Source organism: Suncus etruscus, chromosome 10, assembly GCF_024139225.1.
Source record: "Suncus etruscus isolate mSunEtr1 chromosome 10, mSunEtr1.pri.cur, whole genome shotgun sequence".
Taxonomy (NCBI): Eukaryota; Metazoa; Chordata; class Mammalia; order Eulipotyphla; family Soricidae; genus Suncus; species Suncus etruscus.
The window spans coordinates 108,542,112-108,569,494 of record NC_064857.1 but is presented as its reverse complement, the minus strand read 5'-3'; the positions used below and the strand labels follow the sequence as shown (position 1 = coordinate 108,569,494).

Here is a 27,383-nt window from a genome sequence, read left to right as displayed (position 1 = left end):
AAGTTGGCAGCTCTGATGACCCAAGGAGAGCCAATTACCTAGTTAGCCTCTCAGATAAGGAGTTTAGAGAAGAAATATGGAGGATGTTCATAGAACTCAAAGAAAGCATATATCGAATTGAATGGAACAAAAATAAGAATCAAGAGGATATAAAGATAGAATTCAGAAAACTCCAAACTGAAATAACAGGTCTGAAAAACTCAGTAGATGAAATGAAAACCTCAATGGAAAGCCTCTCCAACAGAGTAACAGTAGTAGAGGACAGAATCAGTGAGCTGGAAAATAAGATGCATAACAACTCCATACAACAGAAGAGACTGTAAATGAACCTTAAAGCAAATGATCAGACAATCGAAAAAATACTCCAAGAATGTGAAAAGATAAAAAGTTGATCTTTGATAAACTCAACAGAAACAACATAAGAATCATTAGAATCCCAGAGACACAGGAAGAAAATCCCCAGGAAGAATCAACCATCAAGGACATCATTGCAGAGAAAATGCCCAGATCTAAATACTGCATGCAATCAAATTCTACATGCCTGAAGAGTATCAGCTAGAAGAGACCCAATGTAAAGCACCCCAAGACACATACTAGTCATGACGATGAATCCCATAGATAGGGATAGAATTCTGAAAGCAGCAAGATCAAAAAGAAAAATTCTACTCAAAGGAGCATCCTTAAGATTTAGCAGATCTGTCACAAGAAAGCCTCAAGCCAGAAGGCAGTGGTGGGATATAGTGACAAAACTCAATGAAATGAATGTTTTGCCTAGAATACTGCATCCAGCCAGACTCACTTTCAGCTTTGAAGGAAGTATACATAGCTTCACAGATAAACAACAGCTCAGAAACTATACAGACTCAAAACCAGCTTAAAGAAAAAAACTGAAAGGTTTACTTTAAAACAAGACCGACCAACAGACACACCAAACTTCTACACAAAGATGACAATAAATCCCATAACAATTATCTCTCTCAACATCAGTAACTAAATGCACCAGTTAAGAGACAACAGTGGCAAAATGGATCAAAAAGCTAAAGCCAACATTTTGCTGCCTACAAGAAACACATCTGAATAGTCAGAACAAACATAGACTCAAAATCAAAGACTAGAGGAAAATCATCCAAGCAAACAACTCTTTTAAAAAAAGGGGAAGTCGGCAAGAAAATAAAACCAACACCCTGACAGACTCATGAAGTGTGGCCCTCCTAATCACCTCTCCCTAATGTGGACTGTGGCTTGATACCGGAACTAGCTCCAAAGGAGCCCCACTGCAAGAACTCTACCCAAGACCTCCCTGCCTGGACCCCACACCTCACAAGGAAATCTCAAAAGACAAGGGGGAACCCTATTCTTTTATCTTAAGTACAGACCTATATAACACTACCTCTTACCTGTTTCTCCCCAAATGTAAAGTGATCTCCTGTATCACTTCCCCCCCCCCCTTTCTCTGTTTTATTTGTTTTTTCTTTTTTATTCTTGTTAGATTCTTTTGTTTGTTTTGCCTTGTTTTAGTTGTTTTTTTTTTATTGGATTTTATTTGTTTTTGCTTTTTTTGGGTTACTCCTGGCGGCGCTCGGAGGGTGCTCCTGGTTCTATGCATGGAGAACATCCCTGGAGGGCACGGGGGGCCATTTGGGATGCCAGGTTCTGAGCCACTGCCCTTCTACAGAAAGGACAGATGCCTGATCTCCATGCTATCTCTCCTGGCCCCACTTTAAACCTTTAATTAAATCTTTTATTTAATCTTCTTCTTTTTTTCTTTTTCAAGAAACTTTGTTTCCTTTAGATATGTGTGAGCATATATATTCTTAGTTTTTGTGGGGAGTCTGGTTTCTTTTCTCTCCACCCCCCAAATCCACCAGCAATATAATGTAGCACCACTTCCTCCTGCAAAGACATATTAAACAAAGGGGAAATTGTACTTATAAAATCAAGCTCTTATCTACTAGAGATAAGAACTCATACTTGTTTACAACACAGGGACATCTCCCACCCTGAATGTATGTCATGTGGAAACAACTTAGGCTCCAGGGAACTAGACACTGACCATTCAGCCTTAACTCCTGGATCCCAGACATAGATAAGACAGAATTCTCCACAACAGCTCAAGGAACCAAATCCCCTCCAGGGCATTTACAAAGCTGCTCTGACACCAACATGAGCCAGTCCTAAATTGATAACCTGACAAGGAGGAAATGGGAACAACTTGATTTAAGAGCAAGTTGTCCTCCCTCATCAGCTATCAATAAGATAAAATCAGAAAACAAGTCACCCTTTGATATGTGCAAAAGCCAAGATCACTATATACTGGTTGTTGCAACCAAGACTGGACAGTACACATCCAGGGACCAACAACAACAACAACAGCAACAAAAAGCTCTAGCCTAGCTTTTGGAATACTATCTGTTCAACAAACAAGAGCTCCAATTCCAGAAGGTTGACTGAGACAACCACAACTGAACAGGTCTTCCGGATACATAACGAAAGACTTTATCCCAGGCTCCAGTCTAGGAGCAACATAACGACCAAGAATACCAACTACAGAAGATGGATTAAAACGACACCGAAGAAACATAATTGCTAGAACCAAAAAGAAAGACTTCATAAACTCCATTCCCTGAGCTAGCTGCACAGCCACCAAGATCTCTAGAAACAGAGGTCTGATTTTACCATCCAAGACAAAGCGAAGTCTTCCGCACACCACAAAAGCAGCAAGGGGAGAGTAAATGATCATGCAAGGAGTCTAGAGTTAATCCCATGACAGTATACTTCAGGGGTAGAGAAACCCTGTGTCTCCTAGGTCAAGGGAATTCCCTCTACAATAACCCCAATAGTTACTGTGCCTATGCAGGGGAATAAAGAAAAGGAGAAAAAAAAAAAGCACAAAACAATCATTTTTCCACATGCTTATTTATCGATTGATCGATTTTTTTTGACGTCTTTATTTTGGTGTGGAGATTACGGTTGATGTCTCCAATATTATTTTATTTTATTTTGTCTTGTCTTTCTCTTTCTTTTTGCATTCGAGCATGAGTTGATTTCAGAACCGAGACTATTGTGTGGTGCCTATCTTTATTGCTGTAGTGCTCACTGGTTATTTAATTCGATAATTTTTTTCTGTATTGCTGTGGTATTTCAATTACCTTTTTCACATTCTCTCTCAAACTGAGATTGGAAGCCTCTAGAGAGACAGCCCATTTTCAGCGTATTTGACTTTTGACATTTTTTTCCCCTCTTATTTTGTACCCCATTCTATTGCTTTTCTTGCCTTCAAACAAAACCACATACCTCGATTTTTCTAGCTCTGCCTCTTAAATAGAAGGGGAAACGAGGGTTCCAGGACCAAACAGATATGAGATCACTAGTAGTAAGCCAGACAAAGAGGGGTCCACCTACTCTAGCAGCCCGGGGGGTGATGGTGGGGTATATGGGTTGTAGAAAGGGAACTGGAATGGGGGGAGGACATAGTTGGTGATGGGTATTCCCCTGATTCAATGTTAATATGTACCTAAAACACTACTGTGAAAGATATGTAAGCCATTATGGAAAAAATATGTTTTTAATCAGAAACTTTCTTTGACTTACATGTATTATTATATCAATTATATTATATGTTATGTTATGTACTATATTATGTTATATTAGCTTACCTCTTTATGTTAATCAATTTTGTCTCTTGAATAAATTCTTACAATAAAAAAAGGGGAAGTGTTCATATTGATATCAGATGAAAATAACTTTAGGTTCAGGAGTTACAATGGAAAGAGATGGACATTTTGTACTAATCAAGGGATATGTAAAACAGGAAGAAATCACACCCCTAAACATATATGTGCCAAATGAGGAACAGGAAAAATATTTAATACAATTGTTGACAAATCTGAAAGAAGACATCAATGGTAGCAACAGTGGAAGACCTCAACACTGCCCTGTCACCCCTTGATAAGTCAACCAGGCTGAAGCCCAACAGGAGTATGCTAGCTCTGAAAAGAGAATGAAATAAAGTGGACTAATATATTCTATATATTATTATATATTTATATTATAACATTATAATAATTATCATATAATTATATATTATAATATAATTAATATTATATTGTATAGTAATATTATAATATAATATATGTAATATATATAGCACTCCATCCCTAGAAAACGAGATACACATTCTTCTCCAATGCACGTGGGTCATTTTCCGGGATAGACACATGTTGTTCATAAAATATATCTCCATAAAATCAAGAGGATAGAAATCATAAAGACAACCTTCTCAGAACAAGTGCACTGAAATTAGAAGTGAACTACAAAGGGACACAGAAGAAGAGCTTTAATTAACCTGTAAATTAAATACCTCCCTACTGAACAACCAATGGGTCAGGGATGAAATAAAATAGGAAATCAAAAGATTCCTGGAAATAAATGACAATGATACACAAATTACCTGAATTTATGGGACACAGCAAAAACAGTACTAAGAGGAAAAAAAAATTTTGTTTTTTTTTTTTGGTTTTTGGGCCACACCCGGCAGTGCTCAGGGGTTACTCCTGGCTGTCTGCTCAGAAATAGCTCCTGGCAGGCATGGGGGACCATATGGGACACCGGGATTCGAACCAACCACCTTTGGTCCTGGATCGGCTGCTTGCAAGGCAAACGCCGCTGTGCTATCTCTCTGGGCCCACTAAGAGGAAAATGTATTGTTTTGCAAGCACATATCAGAAAGGACGAAGGGGCCTATATAAAAAACTTACTTACACAGCTTATAAAATTAAAAAATGATGAAAAAAAGGAACCAAAAATAGGTAGGCAGAAGGAAATAACAAAGCTTACAGCATAAATCAATTAAGTGGAAACAATAAAATGGAAATACTCCCCATATGTACTTTGCACAGTAAAGATTTAATGCAATCTTTATAAGGACACCAAGGATATTTTTGAAAGAAATATATCAAATACTCCTAAAATTCCATGTAGAACAATAAACCTCCATGAATAGCTAAAGCAATCCCTTGGAAAAGAAGATGAGAGGCATCACTTTCCCCAACTTTAAACTCTACTATAAAGTGGTAGTTATTAAAACAGCATGGTACTGAGATAAAAAGAGACTTCAGATCAGTGGAATAGTTTTGAACATACTGAGACAGACTCTCAGGTATATAATCAATTAATATTTCATAAAGAGTCAAGAAAAAGAAGCTCGCAAATCTTTTTTAACAAGTGATATTGGGGCATCTGAGCGGTGGCTCAAGCAGTAGGGTGTTTTTGCCTTACGTGTGCTAGCCTTGGACAAACTGAGGTTTGATCCCCCAGTATCCCAAGCCAGGAGTGATTTCGAAGAGCAGAGCCAGGAATAACCTCAGGGGCCAGGCGGTGGCGCTAAAGGTAAGGTGCCTGCCTTGCCTGCGCTAGCCTTGGACGGACCGCGGTTCGATCCCCCAGTGTCCCATATGGTCCCCCAAGCCAGGAGCAACTTCTGAGCACATAGCCAGGAGTAACCCCTGAGCGTTACCGGGTGTGGCCCAAAAACCAAAAAAAAAAAAAAAAAAAAAAAAAAAAAGGAATAACCTCAAAAACAAAAACAAAAACAAAAACAAAAAACCAAGTGGTGTTGGGAAAACTGGTCCTGCAAAGAACTGAATGTAGACCTCTCTAATGATGAACACAAAAGTTAAATCAAAATGGTTTAAAGACCTTGATATAGACCTAAAACCATAAGTTATGTAGAGGAAAACACAGAGAGAACTCTCCTTGACACTGATGCTAAAGGTATCTTTTAGGATGAAAGACCATTGACCAAACAAGTGGAAGTAAAGATAAACAAATGGGACTATATTAAACTGAGAAGCTTTTTCACCATAAAGGAAACAGTGACCAAGATACAAAGACTAACTGCAGAACAGTTAGAACAGATACTATTTACTCAGAGAAGGGGTTAATATCTAAGATGTACAAGGTACTTGTGGAGCTTAACAAAACAAATCATCTAGCCCCATCCAAAAATGAGAAGAAATGAACAGAATCTTCATCAAAAAAGAAATGTATATAGCCAAAGGCACAAGAAAATAATATTCCACATCATTCATCAGGGATATATAAAACAAAGTAGCAACATGGTAGCATCTCACGCCACAGATACTAGCACACATTATCAAAAAGAACAACCAGTGCTGGCATGGATGCACGGAGAAAGGGACTCTCATTCACTGCTGGTGGAAACGTCCACTGGTCCAGCCTTTTCGGAAAAAAATATGGACATTCCTCAAAAAACTAAAAATTGAGCTCCCACGACCCAGTAATATCACTTCTAGAAATATACCTTATTGTCCCCAAAACAGTGCACAACAGTATCTGTATTTCTACATTCATTGCAACACTATTTCCCAATAGTGTGAATATGTCTGGAAACAAGACAAAAGCCCAAGAATCGATGAACTGATAAAGGTACTCTAGGGAAGAAGCTACATCAATACAATGAACTAAAGCTGTCAGGAAAAATAAAATCATAAATTTGCTTTCACATTGGACAGTATTATCATGCCTGAAATGAATCAAGGAGAGGGATACACATAGAATGATCTCACTCATTTGTGGGATTTAAAAAGAAAGATACTAGGGTAATAATGATCAAAGACAATACAGTCGAGGGTCAGGAGAATGATCCCTGATAGGAAGATTGCCACAAAAAGCAGGAGAGTGTAGTTAGGGCAGAAAAGAGACCACCACGGCAATGATAGTTGGAAAAGATCGCTCTGAACAAGAATGATGGGTGCTAAAAGGGGATAAAGCGATCTGGACAATAGAGCCTTCAGAGGAGGCATATCCTGAACATGGACCGACTACACACTGGCTTTCAGAGTTGTAAGAAAAGTGATTCTGTTAAAGTCACGTTGTTTGTGACTTCCATTGTTCCAAAAGTAACCAAAAAACAAACACAACAAAACAGAAAAGTAACACTAAAAATCATTTCATTAAAAAGTGATTCTGAAATTCATGTAGATATCCAAAGGTCCTAGAATAACAAAAACAACTCTGCCTGATTCTAAGACAGTACAAATGGATAGTAATAGGGATAGTAGGGCATTTAGCAGAGGCAAGCAGATTAAAAGCAAAAGCAGAGTCCAGAAAGAAAACCATACATATGTGAACAATATCCCATAAGCTTCTGTAGAGTCAGAAAACTCTTAAAAATTATATATTCATATGTATGGAAGAAAATTTAAATACACATATAACAACTCCCAATGGCTTACACATCTAATTATATTTATGTGGCTAAGGAAAATAACAAAAATATTTTGTAATTTCGAGTTAAGAAAACACTTTTAGATGTGATATGAAATGTATGATTCATTAAACTACAAAAGAAGCTGACATTTGGGAACAACAACAACAAAAACAACAAACTTCTACTTTTCAATAGATCATGTATAAAACATAAAAAGATAAGCCACACTCTAGAAGAAAATATTTGAACGTCATTATGTGATGAATACCTGTCTTTAGAACTCATGAAGAATTCTCAAAATTCTATTAAACAATATTTAGAAGTAGTTCAAATTACCTATTTCACTTTAAAAATACTTAATGTGGGGCCTGAGTGATAGAACAGGTAGGGCATTTGTTTTGCAGGTGGCAACCCAGGACTGACCCAGGTTCAACCCCTGACATCCCATACGTTCCCCCAAGCCTGCCAGGAGAAATTTCTGAGCACAGAGCCAGGAGTAACCCCTGAGCACTGCTAGGTGTAGCCCCAAAACAAAAAAATACATAATAAAATAAAATCTTAAAAGTATGAGTAAAAGCTTACAACAGACATTTTGCTAATGAAGATATACGGATGCCCAAATGTCCTCTAGACTCATCAAAAGTTACTTATTTTTATTCAATAAATGATAACTCTTATTTAAATAAATAACTTTTATTTAAAATTAGTTCAAAACATTATAATCATAGAATGTCATAATGTCATAGGCTGTACTTACAATAGCTTATGTGTAATGTAGTGGAGCATGTATATAACCTGTACAAGTGCAGAGCCAGGAGTAAGCCTGAGCGGTTGAGTGTGGCCCACAACAAAACAAAAGAACAACAAAAATTCCTTCAAAAACGATTACTATGTTAGTGTTAAGTAATTATTAAAGTTCCTCATTTTACATATCTTATGGTTCCTTATTTTCTGTTAGTATAAATATTCTTTTTAATAAAAATAAGTATTTTCAAGTACTAGACCTTTCTCATTTAAAATGTTTTAGACATAGAAACATTTCATTAAAGGACATTACGTTGTTGGAAATACATTGTTGGTTTTAATATCTGTCACTTGTTACTTTTATTTGATTCAAGGGCTATGATGTCATGTCATGCAGCATAGATGTCTCCAAGCCCACCAGATGTGTCTATTGACTTTCCTGGTGCAGTGAGCTGATATTTTTCCCAAAAAATATTTTAGTCAGCAGGCCCATTGGTGGATGTTAATTTTACCCCTACGTGAATTACTGGCAATATTTCTGATATTCATGACATGATAGCGACATTACAATTTCTTTCTTACTATCTGGAAATGCTCTCCCTTGCAAATATACAGGCCAAAATTACAGGCCTAGTCTATGACTCAGGGAAATTTTCAGCACCAAAAGGTCTGCAGCTAGTTTGTACCCTGGCCAGATAAATCTACATTTCTAAAAGCATAGTGTAAATGCAAATCAGCCTTTTCTCATTTCAGCTTCTAGGTGGTAAACAGTTGCTATCTTTCTTGCCTTTTACTATTTGGCCAGCAGCAAAATTGTAGTAAAACAAGTTTCTCTTCCTTTGTCATAGAACCTTCTTTCTAAACCAGAACACCAAGTCTCATGCTCCTATTCACCTGTATTGGCTAGTTTTTTGATATATATATCCTAGGGCCAGGCACCATTGTGCTATTTCTCCGAAGGTTCTCTGCCTTTTGTTAGCGGGGAAATGTCTTGAATACCAGAGCCCTGCTTGTGTGTCACCAGCTTGAAAAGTAAAATTGTCTCACGTCTATTGAAGACGCGGGTCCCCATACAATTCATTTTGTGTGGTCTCATTATTTCATATTTCATATTCATCTGTTCCTGTGCTACTTTCCTTTCATGAAGGATTTAGTCCCCACTAGAGATGCTGAGACACAAGACACCTGCAGCACTATGATTTACAATGTTGTTTATTGATAGATAGTCTTAGGTGTAAAAAAGTTTAATACCAATCCTACCAGTGTCAATTCCCTCCCCCAGTGTTCCCATACTCCCTCAGCTCTGCAAGTCCTTCTCCACTTCCTCCTGGCTGCCACGTTGAACTTCAAAGTTCAGCGTCTGTACTTTAGATGCCACTTTCTCATGCTACTGGCATACCCGAGACCCCCTAATGCTTGTTCCCACAGCACCTCCCTTTTTCATGTTTCTTCCTAAATAGATGTCCTCTTTGTTCTTTTCCCTACACCTCTGAGTCTAGGGTGAACTAGGCATCCCCCCTTCACTATATCATATTTCCTCATTTGGTTATTCTACACAGATAAGTGAGGTCCTCCTGTGTTTGACCATCTTCTGGCTTACTTCATCCAACAGCTTGCAGCAAATTGTAGGATTTCAAAATTCCTGGCAGCAATATAATATTCCAGTTACAACTGACTCCAAGAATCTCTAAATTCCAGTAAAACCCATGCAAACCCGAGATCTCTGCCACTTACCTGGGAAGGTGTTGTCACATTGATTTCTGGAACAAAGTTGTCCTCAAAGAAATTGATAATGTTCTCCTGCTTCAGTTCCTTTGTTGGGGTGACTTTAGGCAAAGGTGGAACAGGAGGTCCTTTCCTTGTCTACAAAGAATTACATATAAGCAACAAATTAATTAGCCAAATGCCATGTGAGGCATTGAAAAATGTAAGCAGAGTTCAGAGAACAGATTATAATTAATTGAAATTCAAAACTGCAGAGAATTATATAACTCCTCATTTCCCTCCCCTATAAGATCTTGCAGAGCAAAACTTGAAGAGACAGAGAATATCAAAAGCTATAACAAGGTGTAACAAAATCAGGTCTACAAATAAGATCTTTAATCCTGTGTCTGTTGAATTTTTTACTCAAAAACTTTGAAAAATATGAAGTTCTCCAAGGATCTACTCTAAGCATCCCTGAAAGCAGGTTTTTTGAGTTCTATGCATAAAGTCAGGTACCTGTGCCTTTAACATTAAACTGAAAAGTATCTCTGTCCTCTGCAGGAAACTAGAATTAAAAAACTAAAGTCATATAAGCTTATCACAGAAATCAGAAAGGCCATCTATCTATAGGCAACTCCTTTCACTCCCTACTCGAGCATTTTGAAAAGTCAGATATTTAGAGATCTTTCTACCACATGGATCTTCTTATAACTTTCCTTAGTTTCACCCATAGATGTGAAGTAGTTTCCAATCTTTATAGAGTCTATCGAGTTTTCTTGTATGTATTTTGTTTTCACCTAAATCAGAGAAATGAAGGTGGCGATTTCACCCATACATGTGAAGTAGTTTCCAATCTTTATAGAGTTTATTAAGTTTTCTTGTATGCATTTTTTTTTCACCTAAATCAAAGAAATGAAGGTAGCAATATTTCTCAAAAGTTTGAAAGAAGAGTACTTGTGAGCAATCTCAGGTAAAATGCCAAACCTTATACCAAAATAATCATTTTACTTTTGGCTGTTCTTCCAAGTATTATTGAAACTTCTTGCTCAAAGAGATTTCTGGGAGAAGATAGGACACATGAAGGCTGGAAGAAAACAGATTCTAGCTTCCTGAGACAGGGATAGAGATTCAACAAGGAACAGACACTGTGGAAAGAATTCTTGATACCCACAATCTTAGAGTATGTGAGAAAGTGCAAATGTCCACAGAAATAAAAAAAGAAGCTAATTTCTTAGAGACAATCACAACATTCAAAGACTCCCATCAAAAAAGGAAATAACTGTGATTGCTACAGCACTAGGAGATTATCTTGTATTGAGTCATTTTACCACACATTCTTCTATTTCCCAATATTTCTGATCTCACCCTACCTGTGAAGGTGACCTTGGCCTCACTGGGGCTGGAGATGCAGGTGCCAGGGTATGATTAGGACTTGCCGTTGGACTTGGAATGGGCGAAGTCTCCTCAGGAGGTGAAGGCGTCTTCGCAATGCGCAGGGGACCGGAATCGCTAATGAACAGAGAGCAGGCAAGAGGGTCTTCTAGGAAAAGTGCTCATTCATCTGGGCTACCATGCCACAGAAATGCTGAGGCACAATAGGCACCGCCTGCAATGTCCTCTTTCTGGCTATGTTCAGTTATTCTTAATGGTGGGACAAATCATAATAGTTCTTTTTCTGCTGTGTGTCAGACCTCATTCATCTCTTCAGTCATCAAAAACCTTAGGCATTACTGTGCCCATTTTGTAGGTGAGTAAACAGAGCACAAGACGACAGAGATGCCTCGAGAATCACTCAGCAAATCAGCACATCAGAACTAAAACTTTAGCAATGCAACTCCCTTAATCCTTGACTGTGCCAAACAGCAGACTCGACAAGAAGTTTACAAATATAGGACAAATTCATTGAACTCCACTCTTTTTTGTTTGTTTTAGGCCTCATCTGGAAGTATATAGACGTTACTCCTAGATCTGCACCCAGGAATCACTCCTAGTGGGCTCTGGGGACCAAATTTGGCTCAGTCATATGTAAGAAAAAGTGCCCTACCCACTGTCCTGTTGCTCCAGCCTCTATATACCACTCTTGAATTATTAAAAAAAAAAAACTAGAAAAATATTCTTTGATAATATCTTCAAGATAGTGGTCAAGAAAATTCTGTAGGAAGGTTTTCTGATAAATTCTGCAAAGCAGTTGTTGAACATTTTCCAGTCCCTTATAGAACAACAATGACTCAATTAATTGCATAATTTGCACAAATTATGTGCTGATTGAGATTCACTAGTATTTACTAAGACCCCACTGTTTCTGGCACTGGCCCAGATGTTTGTGACTGGCCTAAATACAAAGACTAAAAGTGAATTGGGTCACCTTACTCTCTAAGAAACTATGACCTATTGTTAAAGTTCTGTACCTTAAAATAAATGAACAGATAAGGAACAGCCTGGTGCACAAATTCAAATAAAACAGGTTCTCCAGACAGAACAGGATATGTCCTATTATTTAGGTCATATACTTCCCAAATCATGGACTCTTTCAGAAAGCAGAGTCCCACACCCATTCAATTTAAGTCCATTGCCTCATCATACTGCAGAAGAACATGAGGAAAAATGAAAAGAGTATTTGTTAAAGTGTTCCATTTTTCCCTACACCTGATCTGACTCATTAACATAAAACATTTCATCACACAGTAGAAAGCAACCCTGAGGGCCGGGGCTATGGCACAGTAGTAGGGTGTTTGCCTTGCACACGGCTGACCTAAGATGGAACACAGTTGGATTCCCCAGCATCCCATATGGTCCCCCAAGCCAGGAGCAATTTCTGAGCACATAGCCAGGAGTAACCCCTGAGCATCACCGGGTGTGGCCCCCAAAACAAACGAACAAAAAAATAGCAAGCAACTCTGAATTTCTTCAGGCACTTCATTTCTAAAAGACCCAAACATTATTATTCTGTATATAATTCTTCATTCATTCCTACACACATGTAAGTAATTATTTTTAAAGTAGCTCTAACCTTTTCAGATATTATTTTAGGGAAGATGGACTTAATGTTTACTTAGTATAAACACTGTAACAGAGATTAGAGAGATTATATGTACAGCTAATCCAAACATCAGTGAATCAAAACAGGATTCAATAACTAATGCATAGAGATATAGGTGATTGAGTGAATGTGTGTTGCAAATGTGTTCATGAAGGCATGGTATACAATGATAATGAAGCCTTAAATATAAACCATTGGGGGTGTACAGTAATTAGGGTTGTACATTGGGGTTGTAAGACCCATCCATACTTGAGAAGCATCTGAGGTTTGGAATATAGGTGTTCTGGGGGGAGGGGAAAGGGCAGACACAGTAGGATGGATGGGGGGCAGCTGAAGGAGGCTGCTTACAAAAGCTTAGCAGAGCGGCCTGAGCGATACTGCAGTGGTAGGGCATTTGCCTTGTACACCGCTGACCCAGGAAGGAACTCGGTTCAATCCCCGGCATCGCATTTGGTCCCTCAAGTCAGGAGTGATTCTTAAGGGCAGAGCCAGGAGTAACCCCTGAGCATCACCGGATGTGGCCTAAACACCATGTCCAGCTCCTGACATGAAGCTCACCACAGGAATCATTTAGTGCAGTCACAGAAATAATTACACTGAGAACTATCATAACAAAATGTGGCTAAATGAGGGAAGTAGAATGCCTGTCTAGAGTACAGGCCTGTGTGGGGTGGGGAGGAAGGACACTTGGGATATTGGTTATGGGAATGTTGCACTGGTGAAGGATTTTATTTATATATATTAAAAATTTCTAAAAAATTAGAAAAGATAAGATAAGGCCTCCCAATTCTTACCACAGGCTGTGTTCTTTACACTGTATAGAAAGAGGAGGTACAGTAAATGCACCCCATATACACCTCAGCACAGGCCCATTGCCTGGTCTGTATGTGAATTGGGGGACAAAAAAAAGCTTAGCATAGAAGCCATGTGGAGAAAAGCACATGGCAGTTAGGCCATGTAATAAAACTGGTTGACTCCTGAAACTTCATTTGACTATTTATTAATCTCTCCACCATTATCCTGCGCCTTTAGACAGGCACTGTGCAAAGAAAGGCCTCGCCCCCCAATGCTAGGACTATAGTTTATATTTTTACAACACACATAAGGCAAAGCAAATTAACTACAGTCACAAATTGAAGTCTTTTGACTTCTAGCCCAAAGATCACCAGACTTGAGTTGAATTCTTTGAGAAGGACAAACTAAATAGGAAACCACAACCATAAGAAATAGTTGGTGGAAGCTAAATGTCTGTAAACAGAGTAAGCCATCTTTGGATTTCTGGGTCTTTGGCATTTGAGTGGCATACTCAAAACAGTGTGTGGTGAAAGAAAGAATGCAGTATTTTCCAGGTCAAGAAAACCAGGATGGCAGAAGGTGGAGAGTCTCAACTACTTACTTTCTCTTTTCCCCAAACATAGTTTGAGAAAGAATAACTTAACTATCATGGGTTTGAGAATTTCTTTTGTCATCAAAGAAAATCACTCAACAAGATATTACATACCACAGTTTTCATACCACTAATGTTTGGACCCTTGGAAAACAGAGAGAAACAAAAATAGTCATTCTATTATGTGAATGTGACAGTGTGAAGCAATCAATAGGATAAATATGGGAAGGCTGAAGATAAATGAGAAAGCACAGGAGGAAGTCTAGTGTGAACCCTTATATGGAATGGTTCATTAGTTCTAGATTTTGACTGAATGGGTACAAAATGCTGTGGAAATTTTAACAAGCTTTTCACCAAAGGGACACAGACATGAACTTGGCCCTGAAGAATAAGACCTACCTAGGGGCGCCTTGAATGGTGAAGGCTTTGTCAGCATGCTGCTCTCCCAGTTTCGTCATCACTTCAAACAGTTTGTGGCAAAGCTAAGGGGACACAACACCTGTCTGTTAGCTCGAGTCATTCTAGTGCCAGTTCAGGGCATTGTCCCAGCTAATAATCTGTGTCTTAACAAAACAACAAATACTACAGTAGCATAAATAGTTTCAGCATAAATTAAATTGCATTTTTAGACTATTTAAAATTAACAACCAAAACTGAAAGGCCACAAACACACACCAAAAATAAAAAAACACATATTACAATATGTAACTAGCTAGAGTTTGGAACAAAAATCAAAAACCTACTGTTTTCTGGATCACTGCACTGAACTAAGAAAATATTAGACACAGAGTTGCTTATTTATCTGAGTATTTGGAGCCCCAGCCTATAACGTTGAACTCCAAATTTAAATCTAGATAAAAAACATACAGTAAGCCTGAAGAATGAGGATCAAAAAAAGGGCAGAAATGGATTCATTAGTATTTTACAAAGCTTCAAATTAAAATCTTTAAAAGATAAATGTGAGCATTACATAAAAACTGAACTACTATTGACAGTATTAAGACTATGTAAAGATATATGCTAAGGAGAACTTCTTTGCCATAATTCTATATCATTTCATTTTTCCAAAATAAATATTTACTTACTTTATATTCTGTAATTATCAATGAATTATTACTTACAACTGCAATTTCCTTATGAAACTTGGCCTCGAGGCTAGAGACATTTTTGAAAGTATTGACATAAAATCCAACTCGTCTAATGTGTAGGTATAAAGAGAAAAAAATAGAGGGTAAAGACCGGTAAGTAATACTATTTTAAATGGCAAAGCCTTATAATAAATTCTATTGATAAAACATCAGTAACACTGGATTAAATAAATATTTATTCCAAAGTATGACCAATTTTTCCTTATATATCAGTGAACAGTATCTTTTGGTACAGGACCTTTCATAAAACAAAGTTAATACTCTAAATTTTAGCATGTGTTAGGATTACTCAGACATTGTCAATTGATTATATAATGTTATATGTACTATATAATGATTATATATATATAACTGACTTTATATATATATATATATATATATATATACACATCAACAGATTATAAAAGAATCCTCTGGAGACTTGTTTCTGATTTAGCAAGTCTGAGGCGAGGTCAGAGAATCCCCATTTCTAACAGGTTCTAGGTGGTATTTATATTGCTGAAGCTGTTATTACATTAGTCCTCTTAGCAATACTCCTCTAAGAACTTGTTTTACTTTAGATAAGTGTCTTGCCAAAATTCTAAGCTAGAGAAGCTGATATTTGTCAGAGAAATTTTTTGAAAATCATAACCATTCTTCAACTACAGGTAGTGTGCTATATTGAGCAAATGGCAAAGGCAAACTTTCCATTCAGAACAGTGCAGAGAGCTCTCTTTTGTGACCTGAGCAAACTCCCTTCAGCCTTCACATTTAAGTCTCTGAGAAGAAATGTATCAGATCCAGACTCGGTTGAGTTCTCCTCCCCCAGTGTAAGTTCCCAATGCCTCCAAAGAGAATTATTTGACTTTCCAATTCTTCAGTATCCATGAGTAAATAATTACTTTGATTTAATTCATATTGTTGTTTCAATGAGATCGTGAAAAAGAACTCCAGAATCCTGGGGCCGGGCGGTGGCGCTGGAGGTAAGGTGCCTGCCTTGCCTGCGCTAGCCTAGGACGGACCGCAGTTCGATCCCCCGGCGTCCCATATGGTCCCCCAAGAAGCCAGGAGCAACTTCTGAGCGCATAGCCAGGAGTAACCCCTGAGCGTCACAGGGTGTGGCCCAAAAAAACCAAAAAAAAAAAAAAAAAAAAAAAAAAAAAGAACTCCAGAATCCTGATTGATTATCTCAGCCAAAAGATTAACTAAAGACTCAGAGACCAACAACATTAATTAGATCTGGTCAATGGAATAAATGCCTATTCAGGGAGTTTACAATACTAGCTGGGGAATAAGAATATTCCTGTACACAAAAGGCACCACCTAATTTCAACAGTGAGATGAAAAGAGAGCATAAAGGCACTGATTTGCTGATAAGCTATCCCTGGTTGTGCATTGGATTCTAATAAGAAAGCAAGATGATTTCTATCATATTAATGTGAAAGCAACCATATAAAATGTTATATGTCTCCTTTATTCTCATATCTCCTCCCAAGGCAGTGATTTAATTTTACATCCAAGAAAATTGAGGCACTGACACTAATTGTCCAGCTCATGCATCTGAGAACCAATAAAATCATGTTTCATCACAAGGAGGAATATGCAAAAGTAACACAAGGGATATCAGGCAAGAAATTCTACTAAAAATTCTGCAGTCGTTTTTATTAGTTGCCAATCTCTTCCCATGGCTTCAGGGGCTTAGATTTTTAGCAAAATAAAACCTCAAAATTCAATTTATAGATTAATAAATAAAATATTTTAGTTCTATTTCTATTTTCTGTAACTTAGCCTTGTATTTGAAATTTCTACCAAATTGCATTTCATTTCTACACCCAGAAAAGATCTACACCAGAAAAGGATCACTCAGACTGAGTGCTGGAAGAAGATAAAGTGATATGCATGATTCTCCTTCAGTAATAATATTGCAAACCAGTGCCTAAAAAATGTAAAAATAAAAACAAAAGAGAAAGGGGGAAATGTCTACCACAGAAGCGGCAGGGGGAGGACAAAAGGAAAACTGGCGAGATTGGTGGTGGGAAATATGCACTAGTGACATTGTATGACTGGAGCTCAATCATGAGCTGTGTAACTGTGCAACTTATAGTGATTCAACTTAATAATTAATTTATATAAAAATGTGACCTTGATTTCACAGCAACATTTTATTTATAATTAAATATGCATGTATATATAAAGAGGGAGGGAGAGAGAGAGTGAGAGAGAGCGAGAAAGAGAGAGAGAGAGAGAGAGAGAGAGAGAGAGAGAGAGAGAGAGAGAGAGAGAGAGAATTTGAAAAGAATCCTGAGATCCTGTTTGGGAAACTGTACTTGGGAAGGTCAGACCTTAAGATGAGATGAAAGCCTAGGAAAGCAGTTAGGTGATCTAGAAAAAAGGATGTTACAGATTACAAAGCATTTATTTCATTTATTTGCAGCTAATGGTGATCAGGGAAGTTCCTGGACAAGGAAAAGTAGGAATGTAGGAGGCTCCGATCCATTTTTGAGGAGGCTCCCACAGCAGATGGTTGGAAGAGGAAAGACTATTCCTAACTTATTCATTTTGCAGAGGGCACTGAGTCCCTATAATATTTGTTGAAAGTCTTCCTGGTCAATCTGAGAGGCAATCCATATACCCCAGTCAAATCTGCAATAAGCTCTCATTGCTTTCCCCATTTCAACCAATGTTTATGCAACAAGAGTGTCTGCTTGGAGTTAGACCAAAGTGGTTCTTGAAACTAGCACCCAGTTAGAGGATCACCTGGAGGGCTGTTTAATAAACATAATTCCATTCCTATTTGTGAGAGCAAGAGACATATTTCAAAATATGTGAATATTCAAGTTACCACAAAAGGCCACAGGATTTAAATATCAAAAAGACTGGATAAGCATATCTAAATATATCTGTCTAGATAGATTTAGAAGAAAAAGAAATAGTATGTCCTGGCCAGCTTGAAGAGAGGCAAACTGAGTCTTCTCTGAGAAAGGGTCAAATGACAGAATGTTGGCAGACACAAGAAGTCAGCCGAAGATGGTCAATGTATATTGTACCATTTGCACTGATTATTTTCATTCTAATTATTAAGCCTCTAATAAGATCTCTGAACTCAAACTGTACACAGATCCTATGTCCAAGGAATGACCATTCTGGACATAATGATGAGTGAATGGTACAACAATAGCTTAGATTATAAAATCTGCTCCACAGAAGTTCTACATTCACTCAACTTTAAATGTCTTTAAACCAAGGGATGGAATGATAGTACAGCAGGCAGGGTTAATAGTAATTAAGTCAACTGGAATGCATTTAATGTTTAAAAGGTTCAATATTTCTGATATAAGTCAGCATATCAAGGTACTTTCTCTAATTTATGAAATCGAGACTAGTTTACTACTAGTTCACCTAGTGCCTGATACAGAGAAGTCAACACTGAATGAATAAATAAGCAGCCAATTCAAGAATGAATTTGACATTCAATACAATAGAATGAATCTATTCTGCTCATATGCTATTACAACCATACCTTGTAAAAATAGTAAACAACCCAACATTAATGTTACCTGCAATAAACAGACAGTTAAAAGGTGTATCAGGTTCTGAATTCTAAGATTATTTGCTTGGAAGATTTCATTTCACAGGTTCCACATAAACCAGGGATTCTGGAACACTACCATTTCCTCAGGAGAGTTCCCTGAGATAGCTTCAGGTTCCTGCCTGACTGTCAAGATTGAATTTATTAAGATGTTTCTCTGTTTGGGTAATAATGAAAAAGATTAAGAGCAAGTTGAACGTGGTCACAGTCTGCAGGCCAGAAAATTCCCTGTCCTTCGGGATTGAAGGGAAACCTGACTCACAAGGGAGCCTCCTGTGCTCTTTGTCCCTTGCACTGGAGAAGGATGCCTGCCATAGGTCATTACCAAAGTGGGGTAAATGTCTTCTAGCCCTGATCTGTTGAGTTCATTAATATGCCCTTCTCTGAGATTGATGCTCCCCCACTCCAACCTTCTCAAGCTCATCCATCATTTCCCAGACCCTGAGCAGCTCCATTTACTGTTCACAATGACATATTGTTTCACAGCAACACAGCAGATAACATGAATAGTACTGCACAGTCATAAAAACGAAAAAACTTGCACACCAAACTGTGATTCAGGCAACCTGAAATGGATACATTCCTCAAAACTCCACTGCTACCAGGCCTGAGCATATTGTTATTACGGGTAAATGAAATGAAGAAATTGGTGGCCTACCCACTAACCTCGTTTCCCAGCCCACACAATCATTCACTCACTTTCCACTTACACTATTCCTTTAGAATATTTGAAATCATTTGGCCCCTTTTGGATGGGCGAGTGTTCTTCTCAAGATCAGCATTTTGCTTTGTCAAGCATGAGCTCAAAAGCTTATTCAACACTCAGTGCTTAGTCCAGTCAGGACCTCAACTCCTGGAATTCCTAGCATGCCCATTTGCACCTCAACCCTAAATTATTCTACCTTTTGCCACTATCATCTGCTCAAAATGCGGGAGAGTTCATCTTCCAAGAATTCTATGTGCTGCTTCTAGCATCACTATTTTTTTTTTAACTTTGAGGAATCTTCTTCTTTTTAATTGGTACTCAGACTATTAAGAACTTAAAAATTCAGGTTTCTTTACTTTTCTTAGCTTGATGTTCTAGTAAATCTTTAGTTTTACTGACTTTGGCTGCTCTACAGGGAGCTCCTGCTTTGTATGGAGATATAAAAGCCTAGTTCATTATCAATAACCATCTCTTAGTTTTCCTTATTGGCAACAGAACTGGTGAAAAGTGTAATGCAGTTCCTATTCTATCCTTCTGGTTTCAATTGCATCTCTGTGATAGGCACCACTGAAGGCAGATTTTGGTCAACTCTGAAAAACTTCTGAGGTTCTACGTGTTTCATAGGTTATCATACTCAGTGGTCTCTGTGTGGTTGGTCCAACTGCTACCACTGAGTGGCCATGACTAGAGCATAGCTCAATAAAAACAAAGCTGCCTCCGCCACCAATCCTTCCCCACGAGGAAAGGCTATTGCCACTATTTTTTCTTACTCAGTTCATCTCCAAAATAGCAGACAATATCGAATGTTTGTGCTTCCTTATCTTCCAGTAAGTCTCCACTGCCTAAAATTGGGCTTCTGACCCCATTGATGACTGAACCTTCACAAGAAGTTCACTAAAGATAAATGTACCCAATTGGTATTTACAGTTTACTTTACTGTTGACTTATCATATATTCCATTTTATTTTAATTTGGGGGCCACACCTTTTGGAGGCTGTTTTAGGCTCTGTGCTCTGGAGTGATCCCTGACAGTAACTTTGAGATTATAGGTCTCTATGTGGTACTCTCCAGCTCACTTATCACTTAATTTTTAAACTACATGTATAGCATATGCATATACCACACCAGACATATCAGGTGAATACTACAATTTACTACCAGCAAATTGTACTCCAGTCTCTCTACCTTCTCCTCCTTATTATCACCATTATTAGCTCTGTATCTAACAATTGCTTTATTAGGGTTCTTTCTTAATTTTGCTTTATCTCAGAAGTGAGTGAAATCTTAGCGTTTGTATCTTTTTTCTTCATATACATAATCTCTTTATTGGACACCTTCACTTTTAAAATTACTTCTACTATTCTCTTTTTAAATATATAAATTACTTCATTTAAATACCATGTATTAAAGAGCTGACATAAATGACCATAATACATTTGTTTCTCGGTGAGAGTAAAATTATTATAAAGAAAGCAAGCAAAAATGAATACAGCAAATTTGTGAAAATTTGCATTTCACAGTGCATCATTAATTCATTGTTAGAAGCTCTTGTTGCTAGTTGCTAATTCTGTTACTTATTTTGTTTCTAAACATTACGTGGCTTGAGATGCATGTTGGCATCTACATTGGTATGTTCTTATGGGGATGACAGTATTAAAAATTGGAGTCCATCCAAATACAGTGTGCTTCATGATAATGTCTTGACAAATATTCTAATATATTCATTTTCCATATGGTTATGTCTGATAATATGATCTAATGTTTATTTCTACAGATATCATTGGTAGAGGCAATTGCATGCCATAGAGTACTGTTATAGTATTCATTCATTGAGTATGTTTTTGCAAATTACTCTCAATTTAAGCTAGTTTGCTATTATATCAGAATGCCCATGTTGTCAGTTTACTTTCAGGAGAGGAGCCTGGATGCTAAAGACCTGTAGATGATACTTCATGGTAGAATCCTGTAACTGTGCTCGCTACCATATTACTTAGTATTACAAACTCAAAAATTATGATTGTTTTAAGAATGTTCTATGCAGGGGCCGGAGAGATAGCATGGAGCTAAGGCATTTGCCTTTCATGCAGAAGGTCATCAGTTCAAATCCCGGCGTCCCATATGGTCCCCTGTGCCTGCCAGGAGTAATTTCTGAGCATGGAGCCAGGAATAACCCCTGAGCACTGCCGGGTGTGACCCAAAAACCATAATAAAAATAAAAAAAAATGTTCTATGCAGAATCTAACCCAAGAAGCCTTGCCCTGCAAAATTTACCTTCACTAATGATTTGACTAGGAATTGGAAAACCTTCCCATCGGAGCTGCAGACTTTATAATTTTTAAGTGCTCTGACTCATTCCACCTGGGTCAGTTTTTCAACTACAGCCTATGGATAGATCTTCATTGTCTGTATATGTGTGCATGAGTCTCTGTGTGGTGGTCACCTCTACGTCTGTCTAATGTCCATCTCTATTGTACATAATATCTATGTTGTATATGTACTTCCCCGTTATATAGAACCCTTCCTTTTCCCCTTCCCTGCTTACCACTTTATAAATTCATTTCTATTATTCCATTCACTCACCTCTGATCTGTTATTTCTCCCTATTTAACCTTTTCTACCCTTAGTTCTTAACTGCTCAGGAATTGGAATGTTGCCCCCCACCCCTACCCACTGCCAGCTGATTCCCAAAGTGAAAGGACATCCTCCCAGCTCACCTGGGAAGAAGCTACCACTGCTGCTGCTGCTGATTAGATCTCAGAAATCCCTTTTCTTTCACCTGCCTTCGCTGTGGGCTGTTGTTCATTAATGGATTTGACTTTTGAGAGGCTCTTGGCTTGAGGACATTTCCTGATCCATGACTGCTGCAAACAGACCTCATAAGATCACATTGCAGATCTTAAGTGCTTCAGATTTTATCCCCTGCCCCAGACTAGTCCAAAAGACTTAATGGGGACATATATATTTTCTTTGTATATTTCTTTAGGTGTGATATAATTCTTACTGTGTATTTCCTTATGTAGATGTAGTTTTCCCTATCCCCTTTTATTTTAAGGATTTGTTTAGTAGTGAATTCTAGTAAGATAAATTTCTCTTAGGTTCCGAGATCATGTTAGAACCAGGTTATAGAAACTATTTAGCCTGTTATTTTTAAATGCATATGCAACACCAGTATCCTGTGGCACTATTGCCTTTTGCATAGGCACATTATAATGGGGAAGTCTTAGGTACAGAAGTTCTTATTCAATAGGGATAGAAACTCCTAAAATTTTCATTGCCGTCCCTGCCATTCACCCTGAACATTTATCATAGTGACTTGACATAGGCTTCGGCCAGTCAGACATCAATCGCTCACCCCCAAACTTTGAATCCAATTTTTGGAACCAGTACTGTTTTCTACCAGAACCAGAAATCAAATTTCTACCAGAGAAGGCTCTAATGTTGCTCTGGCACTGACTTGCTCCATGGGGGTTCATCTGACACCCTGATGAAAATGCACCAATTTGTTTTCAGGGCAGACTTCCCTGCCTTGCCATTCAATGATGAGATGAAACCAGAAGACACTATGTGACCCCCTGACTTAGACATAAAATCTGTAAAAACCAAGATCTCTAATTACTGAAGCCAGACTGTGACAACGGTGATTGAGGAAAACTTCCTGGGACCATGAAGAAAGACTTTGAAGTTAGAGAATTTAGTATAACTGAAGCTGTAGTTAGTCTTACGCAAGCTATTTCAATGGTAGGGACACAGTTTTAAAGGCCAAAAGATTTTTTTCTATCTACTTTCCCCAACTTTTGCTGCACCTTAAAAAACTGCCACCCATTTTTTATCTTTTAGATAGGGGCTCCTGCCTTTTCATAGAACCTTGGGACATGAATTACTTTGTTTTACCTCATATTTCTGCATTTCTCTATAAAATTAAAAAAGGAGAAAAAAAGAAAAAATGGGGGCTGAAGGCCAAGTGGTCTCAGGTGCATTGGTGGAGATAAAAAAGGACAAAAGTAAATATCCAAGCTAAAATATTGATCCTATCAAATTTTCGTCTTTGGCCCTGATCTTGCTGTTTGATCTCTCCAACTAGCTATTTCATCAAATTTTAAATCAGCTACTATCCATAAGGTAATATAGCCCAAAAGAGGGTTTTATTTTCAGTTCTAAATTTTTGAACTCTAGTTAGCTCAATAAACACTTTTTATTTTATTTTTGGGTCACACCTGGCAGCGCTCAGGGGTTACTCCTGGCTCTGCACTGAGAATCACTCTGGCAGGCATGGGGGACCATATGGGATGCTGGGATTTGAACCACAATCCATCCTGAATAGGCTGCATGCAAGGCAAATGTCCTACTGCTGTGCTATCTCTCCGGCCCCCTATAAACATATTCTTTTCTATTTTGTAAAAATTCTTCAAACTTATCAGCTGTAAAATTCATTATCTACCTGATAATGATTATATAAATTTCTCCAACAATTAATTTTTATTGTAAATGGCCATATCTTGCCAATTTCTCAGTAAGGAGCCTTATCTGGTCACACAGGCTAACCCAATTCATGTCTCCTTCTTTGATCTTGTTTTATTATTTACAAGGGACTTGTTTCCTGATATTTTATTCTTTAGTTCAGTTCTTGGTAACTGTTCCCCTAGTCCAATGTAAGCTTCAAGAATATAAAAATGAGTATATTTTCAGGATCTTTGGCAATTAAGAGTGCTTAGCACAGAGTGGGTAGTTAAAGGATGATAAATTGGATCCTAGCCTTTCTTCTGACTTATCACAAATTGTGTCTTATATACTCTCCTTAGTACCTTCACTACACTTAACTAATGGATTCAACAAACACACATCTACTTTAATCTTCTTCATGCCTTCTTTTATCATCTAAAACAGCCTTTATGAGAAAACTGGCACAGCTCCACTCTTAAGCTCCAAAAGAAAATTATAGTTTCCAACACTTTTTTTCCAGGTATAACGTTAGTCACTTCTAAGAATGGGGGTGGACAGATTCCAATTTATGCCTAAAAGCACAGCAGCCTGCTGTCATACCTGATGCTCTCCAACAGAAAAGGCCATGCTCCAAGCTTTGCAATGAAGCTTATGATACTGACAGTCACCAAATTTGTTCTAGAGCCATAGATCCTGCACTGCATGGACACATGTGGTTAAGCAATACCTTAAAATTTCACAATACTGTCAGTCTGTAGGATTAAAGCAAATCTATGTAGGTTGCACAGAAGCCCATCAAGCTCAGTGAGCCTAAACACTAACACAAAAGGTTCAATTAGCACCAAGAACCTAGTAAATCCATAGACAGTGACTTCACATTGAAAGATAAAACGATTAATTTAAACTGACCCTTATTTATCTAAGTATTGAGAAAACTATTTGCCCTTTGTATTGTATCCAAAGGGTTATAATACAATACAATACAATGCAATACAATACTTTTGTATTTTAACAAAGTCTGGAGTGGTATATGGAAAACTGGGGACAATGGTAGAGAGAACGCCACAGGTAGTGAGGTTGGTGTCGGAACATTTAATGCTTGAAACAAACATAAACAACTTGGTAAATAGTGGTGATATAATAAAAACAAAACATCCTTTTCCTAAATGGTAGAGATGACAATTGTCATTTTTCAATATTTAGCAAAAAGAGCCCCTTATTGAGGCCAGAGCAATAGCGCAGTGGTAGGGTTTTTCCCTTGCACACAGCTGACCCAAGATGGACCTACGCTCTATTCCCAGCATCCCATATGGTCACCCAAGCCAGGAGCAATTTCTGAGCGCATAGCCAGGAGTAGCCCCTAAGTGTCACCAGGTGTAGCCCAAACCTTCCCCCACCCTCGAAAAATAAGAGTACCTTATTCTTTGTAGCACTTTGTTACAATAACCTAAATTTATTTTTTCTAATAATATATTTAAGCACCATAGTTAAAAACTTATGTGTAGTTGGGTTTCAGTCATAAAAAGCATACCACCCTTTACCAGTGCAACCTTCCCACCACCAATGCCCCTCATCCCACCCCCTGCCTGTCTTCAAGTCAGGCTTTCTATTTCTCTCACTATCATGATAGTTGTTAATGTAGTTATTTCTCTAACATGAAGCTGGTTTTTCCGGCCGTCATCTCTATTGACTCTGAGTATTATCACAATAATGTTTTATTTTTGTTAAGTCCCAAAGATGAGTGAGACTATTTTTTATCTCTCTCTGAAAGTAGATCCTATTTGCAGGGATTTTTGCTGAGGATCTTTGCAAGTGTGTTCACAGGGATATTAATCTGTACTTCTCTCTTTTTTTGCAGTATCTGTTTCCTTTTGTTATCAGGGTGATGGATGTTACTTTCATAAACAGTAATTGTGAGTGTTTCTGTTTCTTCAGTTTCCTGGAAGAGCCTGAAAAAATTGGTAGTTCATCCTCTTGAAAGGATGAATGAATTCATTAGTGAATCCATCTGATCCTGGGCTTTTATTTTGGGAAAGACTTTTGATTACTATTTTAATTTCCTCAATAGTGATGGGTCTGTTTAGATAGGCTAGATCATCCTGATCAACCATGGAAGATTTTAAGAGTCCAAGAATTTATCCTTTTCTTCCAGATTCTCTTATTTTGTGGCATAGAGTTTCTCAAAGTAATCTATGATTACCCTTTGAATTTTTGTCTTATCTGTAGTGATCTCCCCCTTTTCATTTCTAATTTGGTTTATTAAGTTTCTCTCTCTGGAGGGCTGGAAGGTCCAGCTCACGACATGAAGCTCATCACAAAGAGTGGTAAGTGCAGTTAGAGAAATAACTACACTGAGAACTATCATAACAATGCGAATAAATGAGGGAAGTGGAAAGCCTCTCTATAGTACAGGAGAGGGTGGGGTCGGGAGGAGGGAGAATTGGGACATTGGTGGTGGCAATGTTGCACCAGTGAAAAGAGGTGTTCTTTACATGACTGAAACCCAACTAAATATTTTATAATCAAGGTGTTAAAATAAAGATAACAATTTAAAAAAAGACTCTCTCTTTCTCTCTTTCCCTCCCTTTTTGAGTTTTGCTAGTAGTTTATCAAATATTTTTCCAAAGAACCAACTTTTGCTTTCAATGATCTTTTGAATAATTCTTTGTATTTCCATTTCATTAATTTCTGCTCTAAGCTTTGTTATTTCCTTCTGCCTACTTATTTTTGGTTCCTTTGATTGATCACTTTCTAATTTTATAGGCTATGTCATTAAGTTATTGATGTAGGACTCTTCTTACTTCTTAATGTGTGCTCACAAATTTTCCTCTTAGTACCACTTTTGCTATGTCATACAAATTCTGATAATTTGTCTTCATTCTAATTTGTTTCCAGGAATCTTTTGATTTTCTCTTTGGTTTCATCTCTGATCCACTGGTTGTTTAGTAGTAAGCTGTTTAATTTCCAGTGCTCAAGTTTTTCCTTTGTGTCTGTCTATAGTTCACTTCTAATTTCAGTGCATTATAATCTGAGAAGGTAGTTTGCATAATTCTATCCTCTTGATTTTACAGAAGTATGTTAAATGGGCCAACATACTGTCTATCCTGGAGAATTACCCAAGTGCTTTGGAGAAGAATGTGTGTACAGTTTTCTGGGGGTGGAGAGCCCTACACACACACACACACACACACACACACACACACACACACACACACACACACACACACAACCCTACTAGGCCACTTTCTTACACTTCTCCTTTCAGAGCTAATATATTCTTGTTAAATTTCAGCCTGGTTGACCTATCAAGGGTTGACAGGGCAGCATTGAGATCACCCACTATTATTGTGTTACTATTGGTATCTTCTTTCAGATTTGTCAAAAATAGTTGTAAATATTTTGATAGTCCCTCATT

At 37.8% G+C, this 27,383-nt stretch overlaps 1 protein-coding gene and 1 non-coding gene across 5 annotated transcripts in view; one reads left to right on the top strand and one right to left on the bottom strand.

Annotated features, from left to right (window-relative positions):
- Positions 1-27,383, bottom strand: part of AMPH (amphiphysin) — a 280,138-nt gene that overhangs the window by 57,579 nt on the left and 195,176 nt on the right. For all 4 annotated transcript variants that reach the window (XM_049781869.1, XM_049781870.1, XM_049781871.1 and 1 more), the window contains exons 8-11: positions 15,228-15,303; positions 14,506-14,588; positions 11,050-11,188; positions 9,710-9,838 (exon numbers count right to left, since the gene is read on the bottom strand). In XM_049781869.1, coding sequence (XP_049637826.1) covers positions 9,710-9,838; positions 11,050-11,188; positions 14,506-14,588; positions 15,228-15,303 — 427 coding nt within the window. The remainder of the gene's footprint in view (positions 1-9,709; positions 9,839-11,049; positions 11,189-14,505; positions 14,589-15,227; positions 15,304-27,383) is intronic.
- On the top strand, positions 13,497-13,624 carry LOC126021192 (small nucleolar RNA SNORA51). The gene has a single exon (XR_007499796.1). It is a non-coding gene; the product is annotated as a small nucleolar RNA SNORA51 (small nucleolar RNA).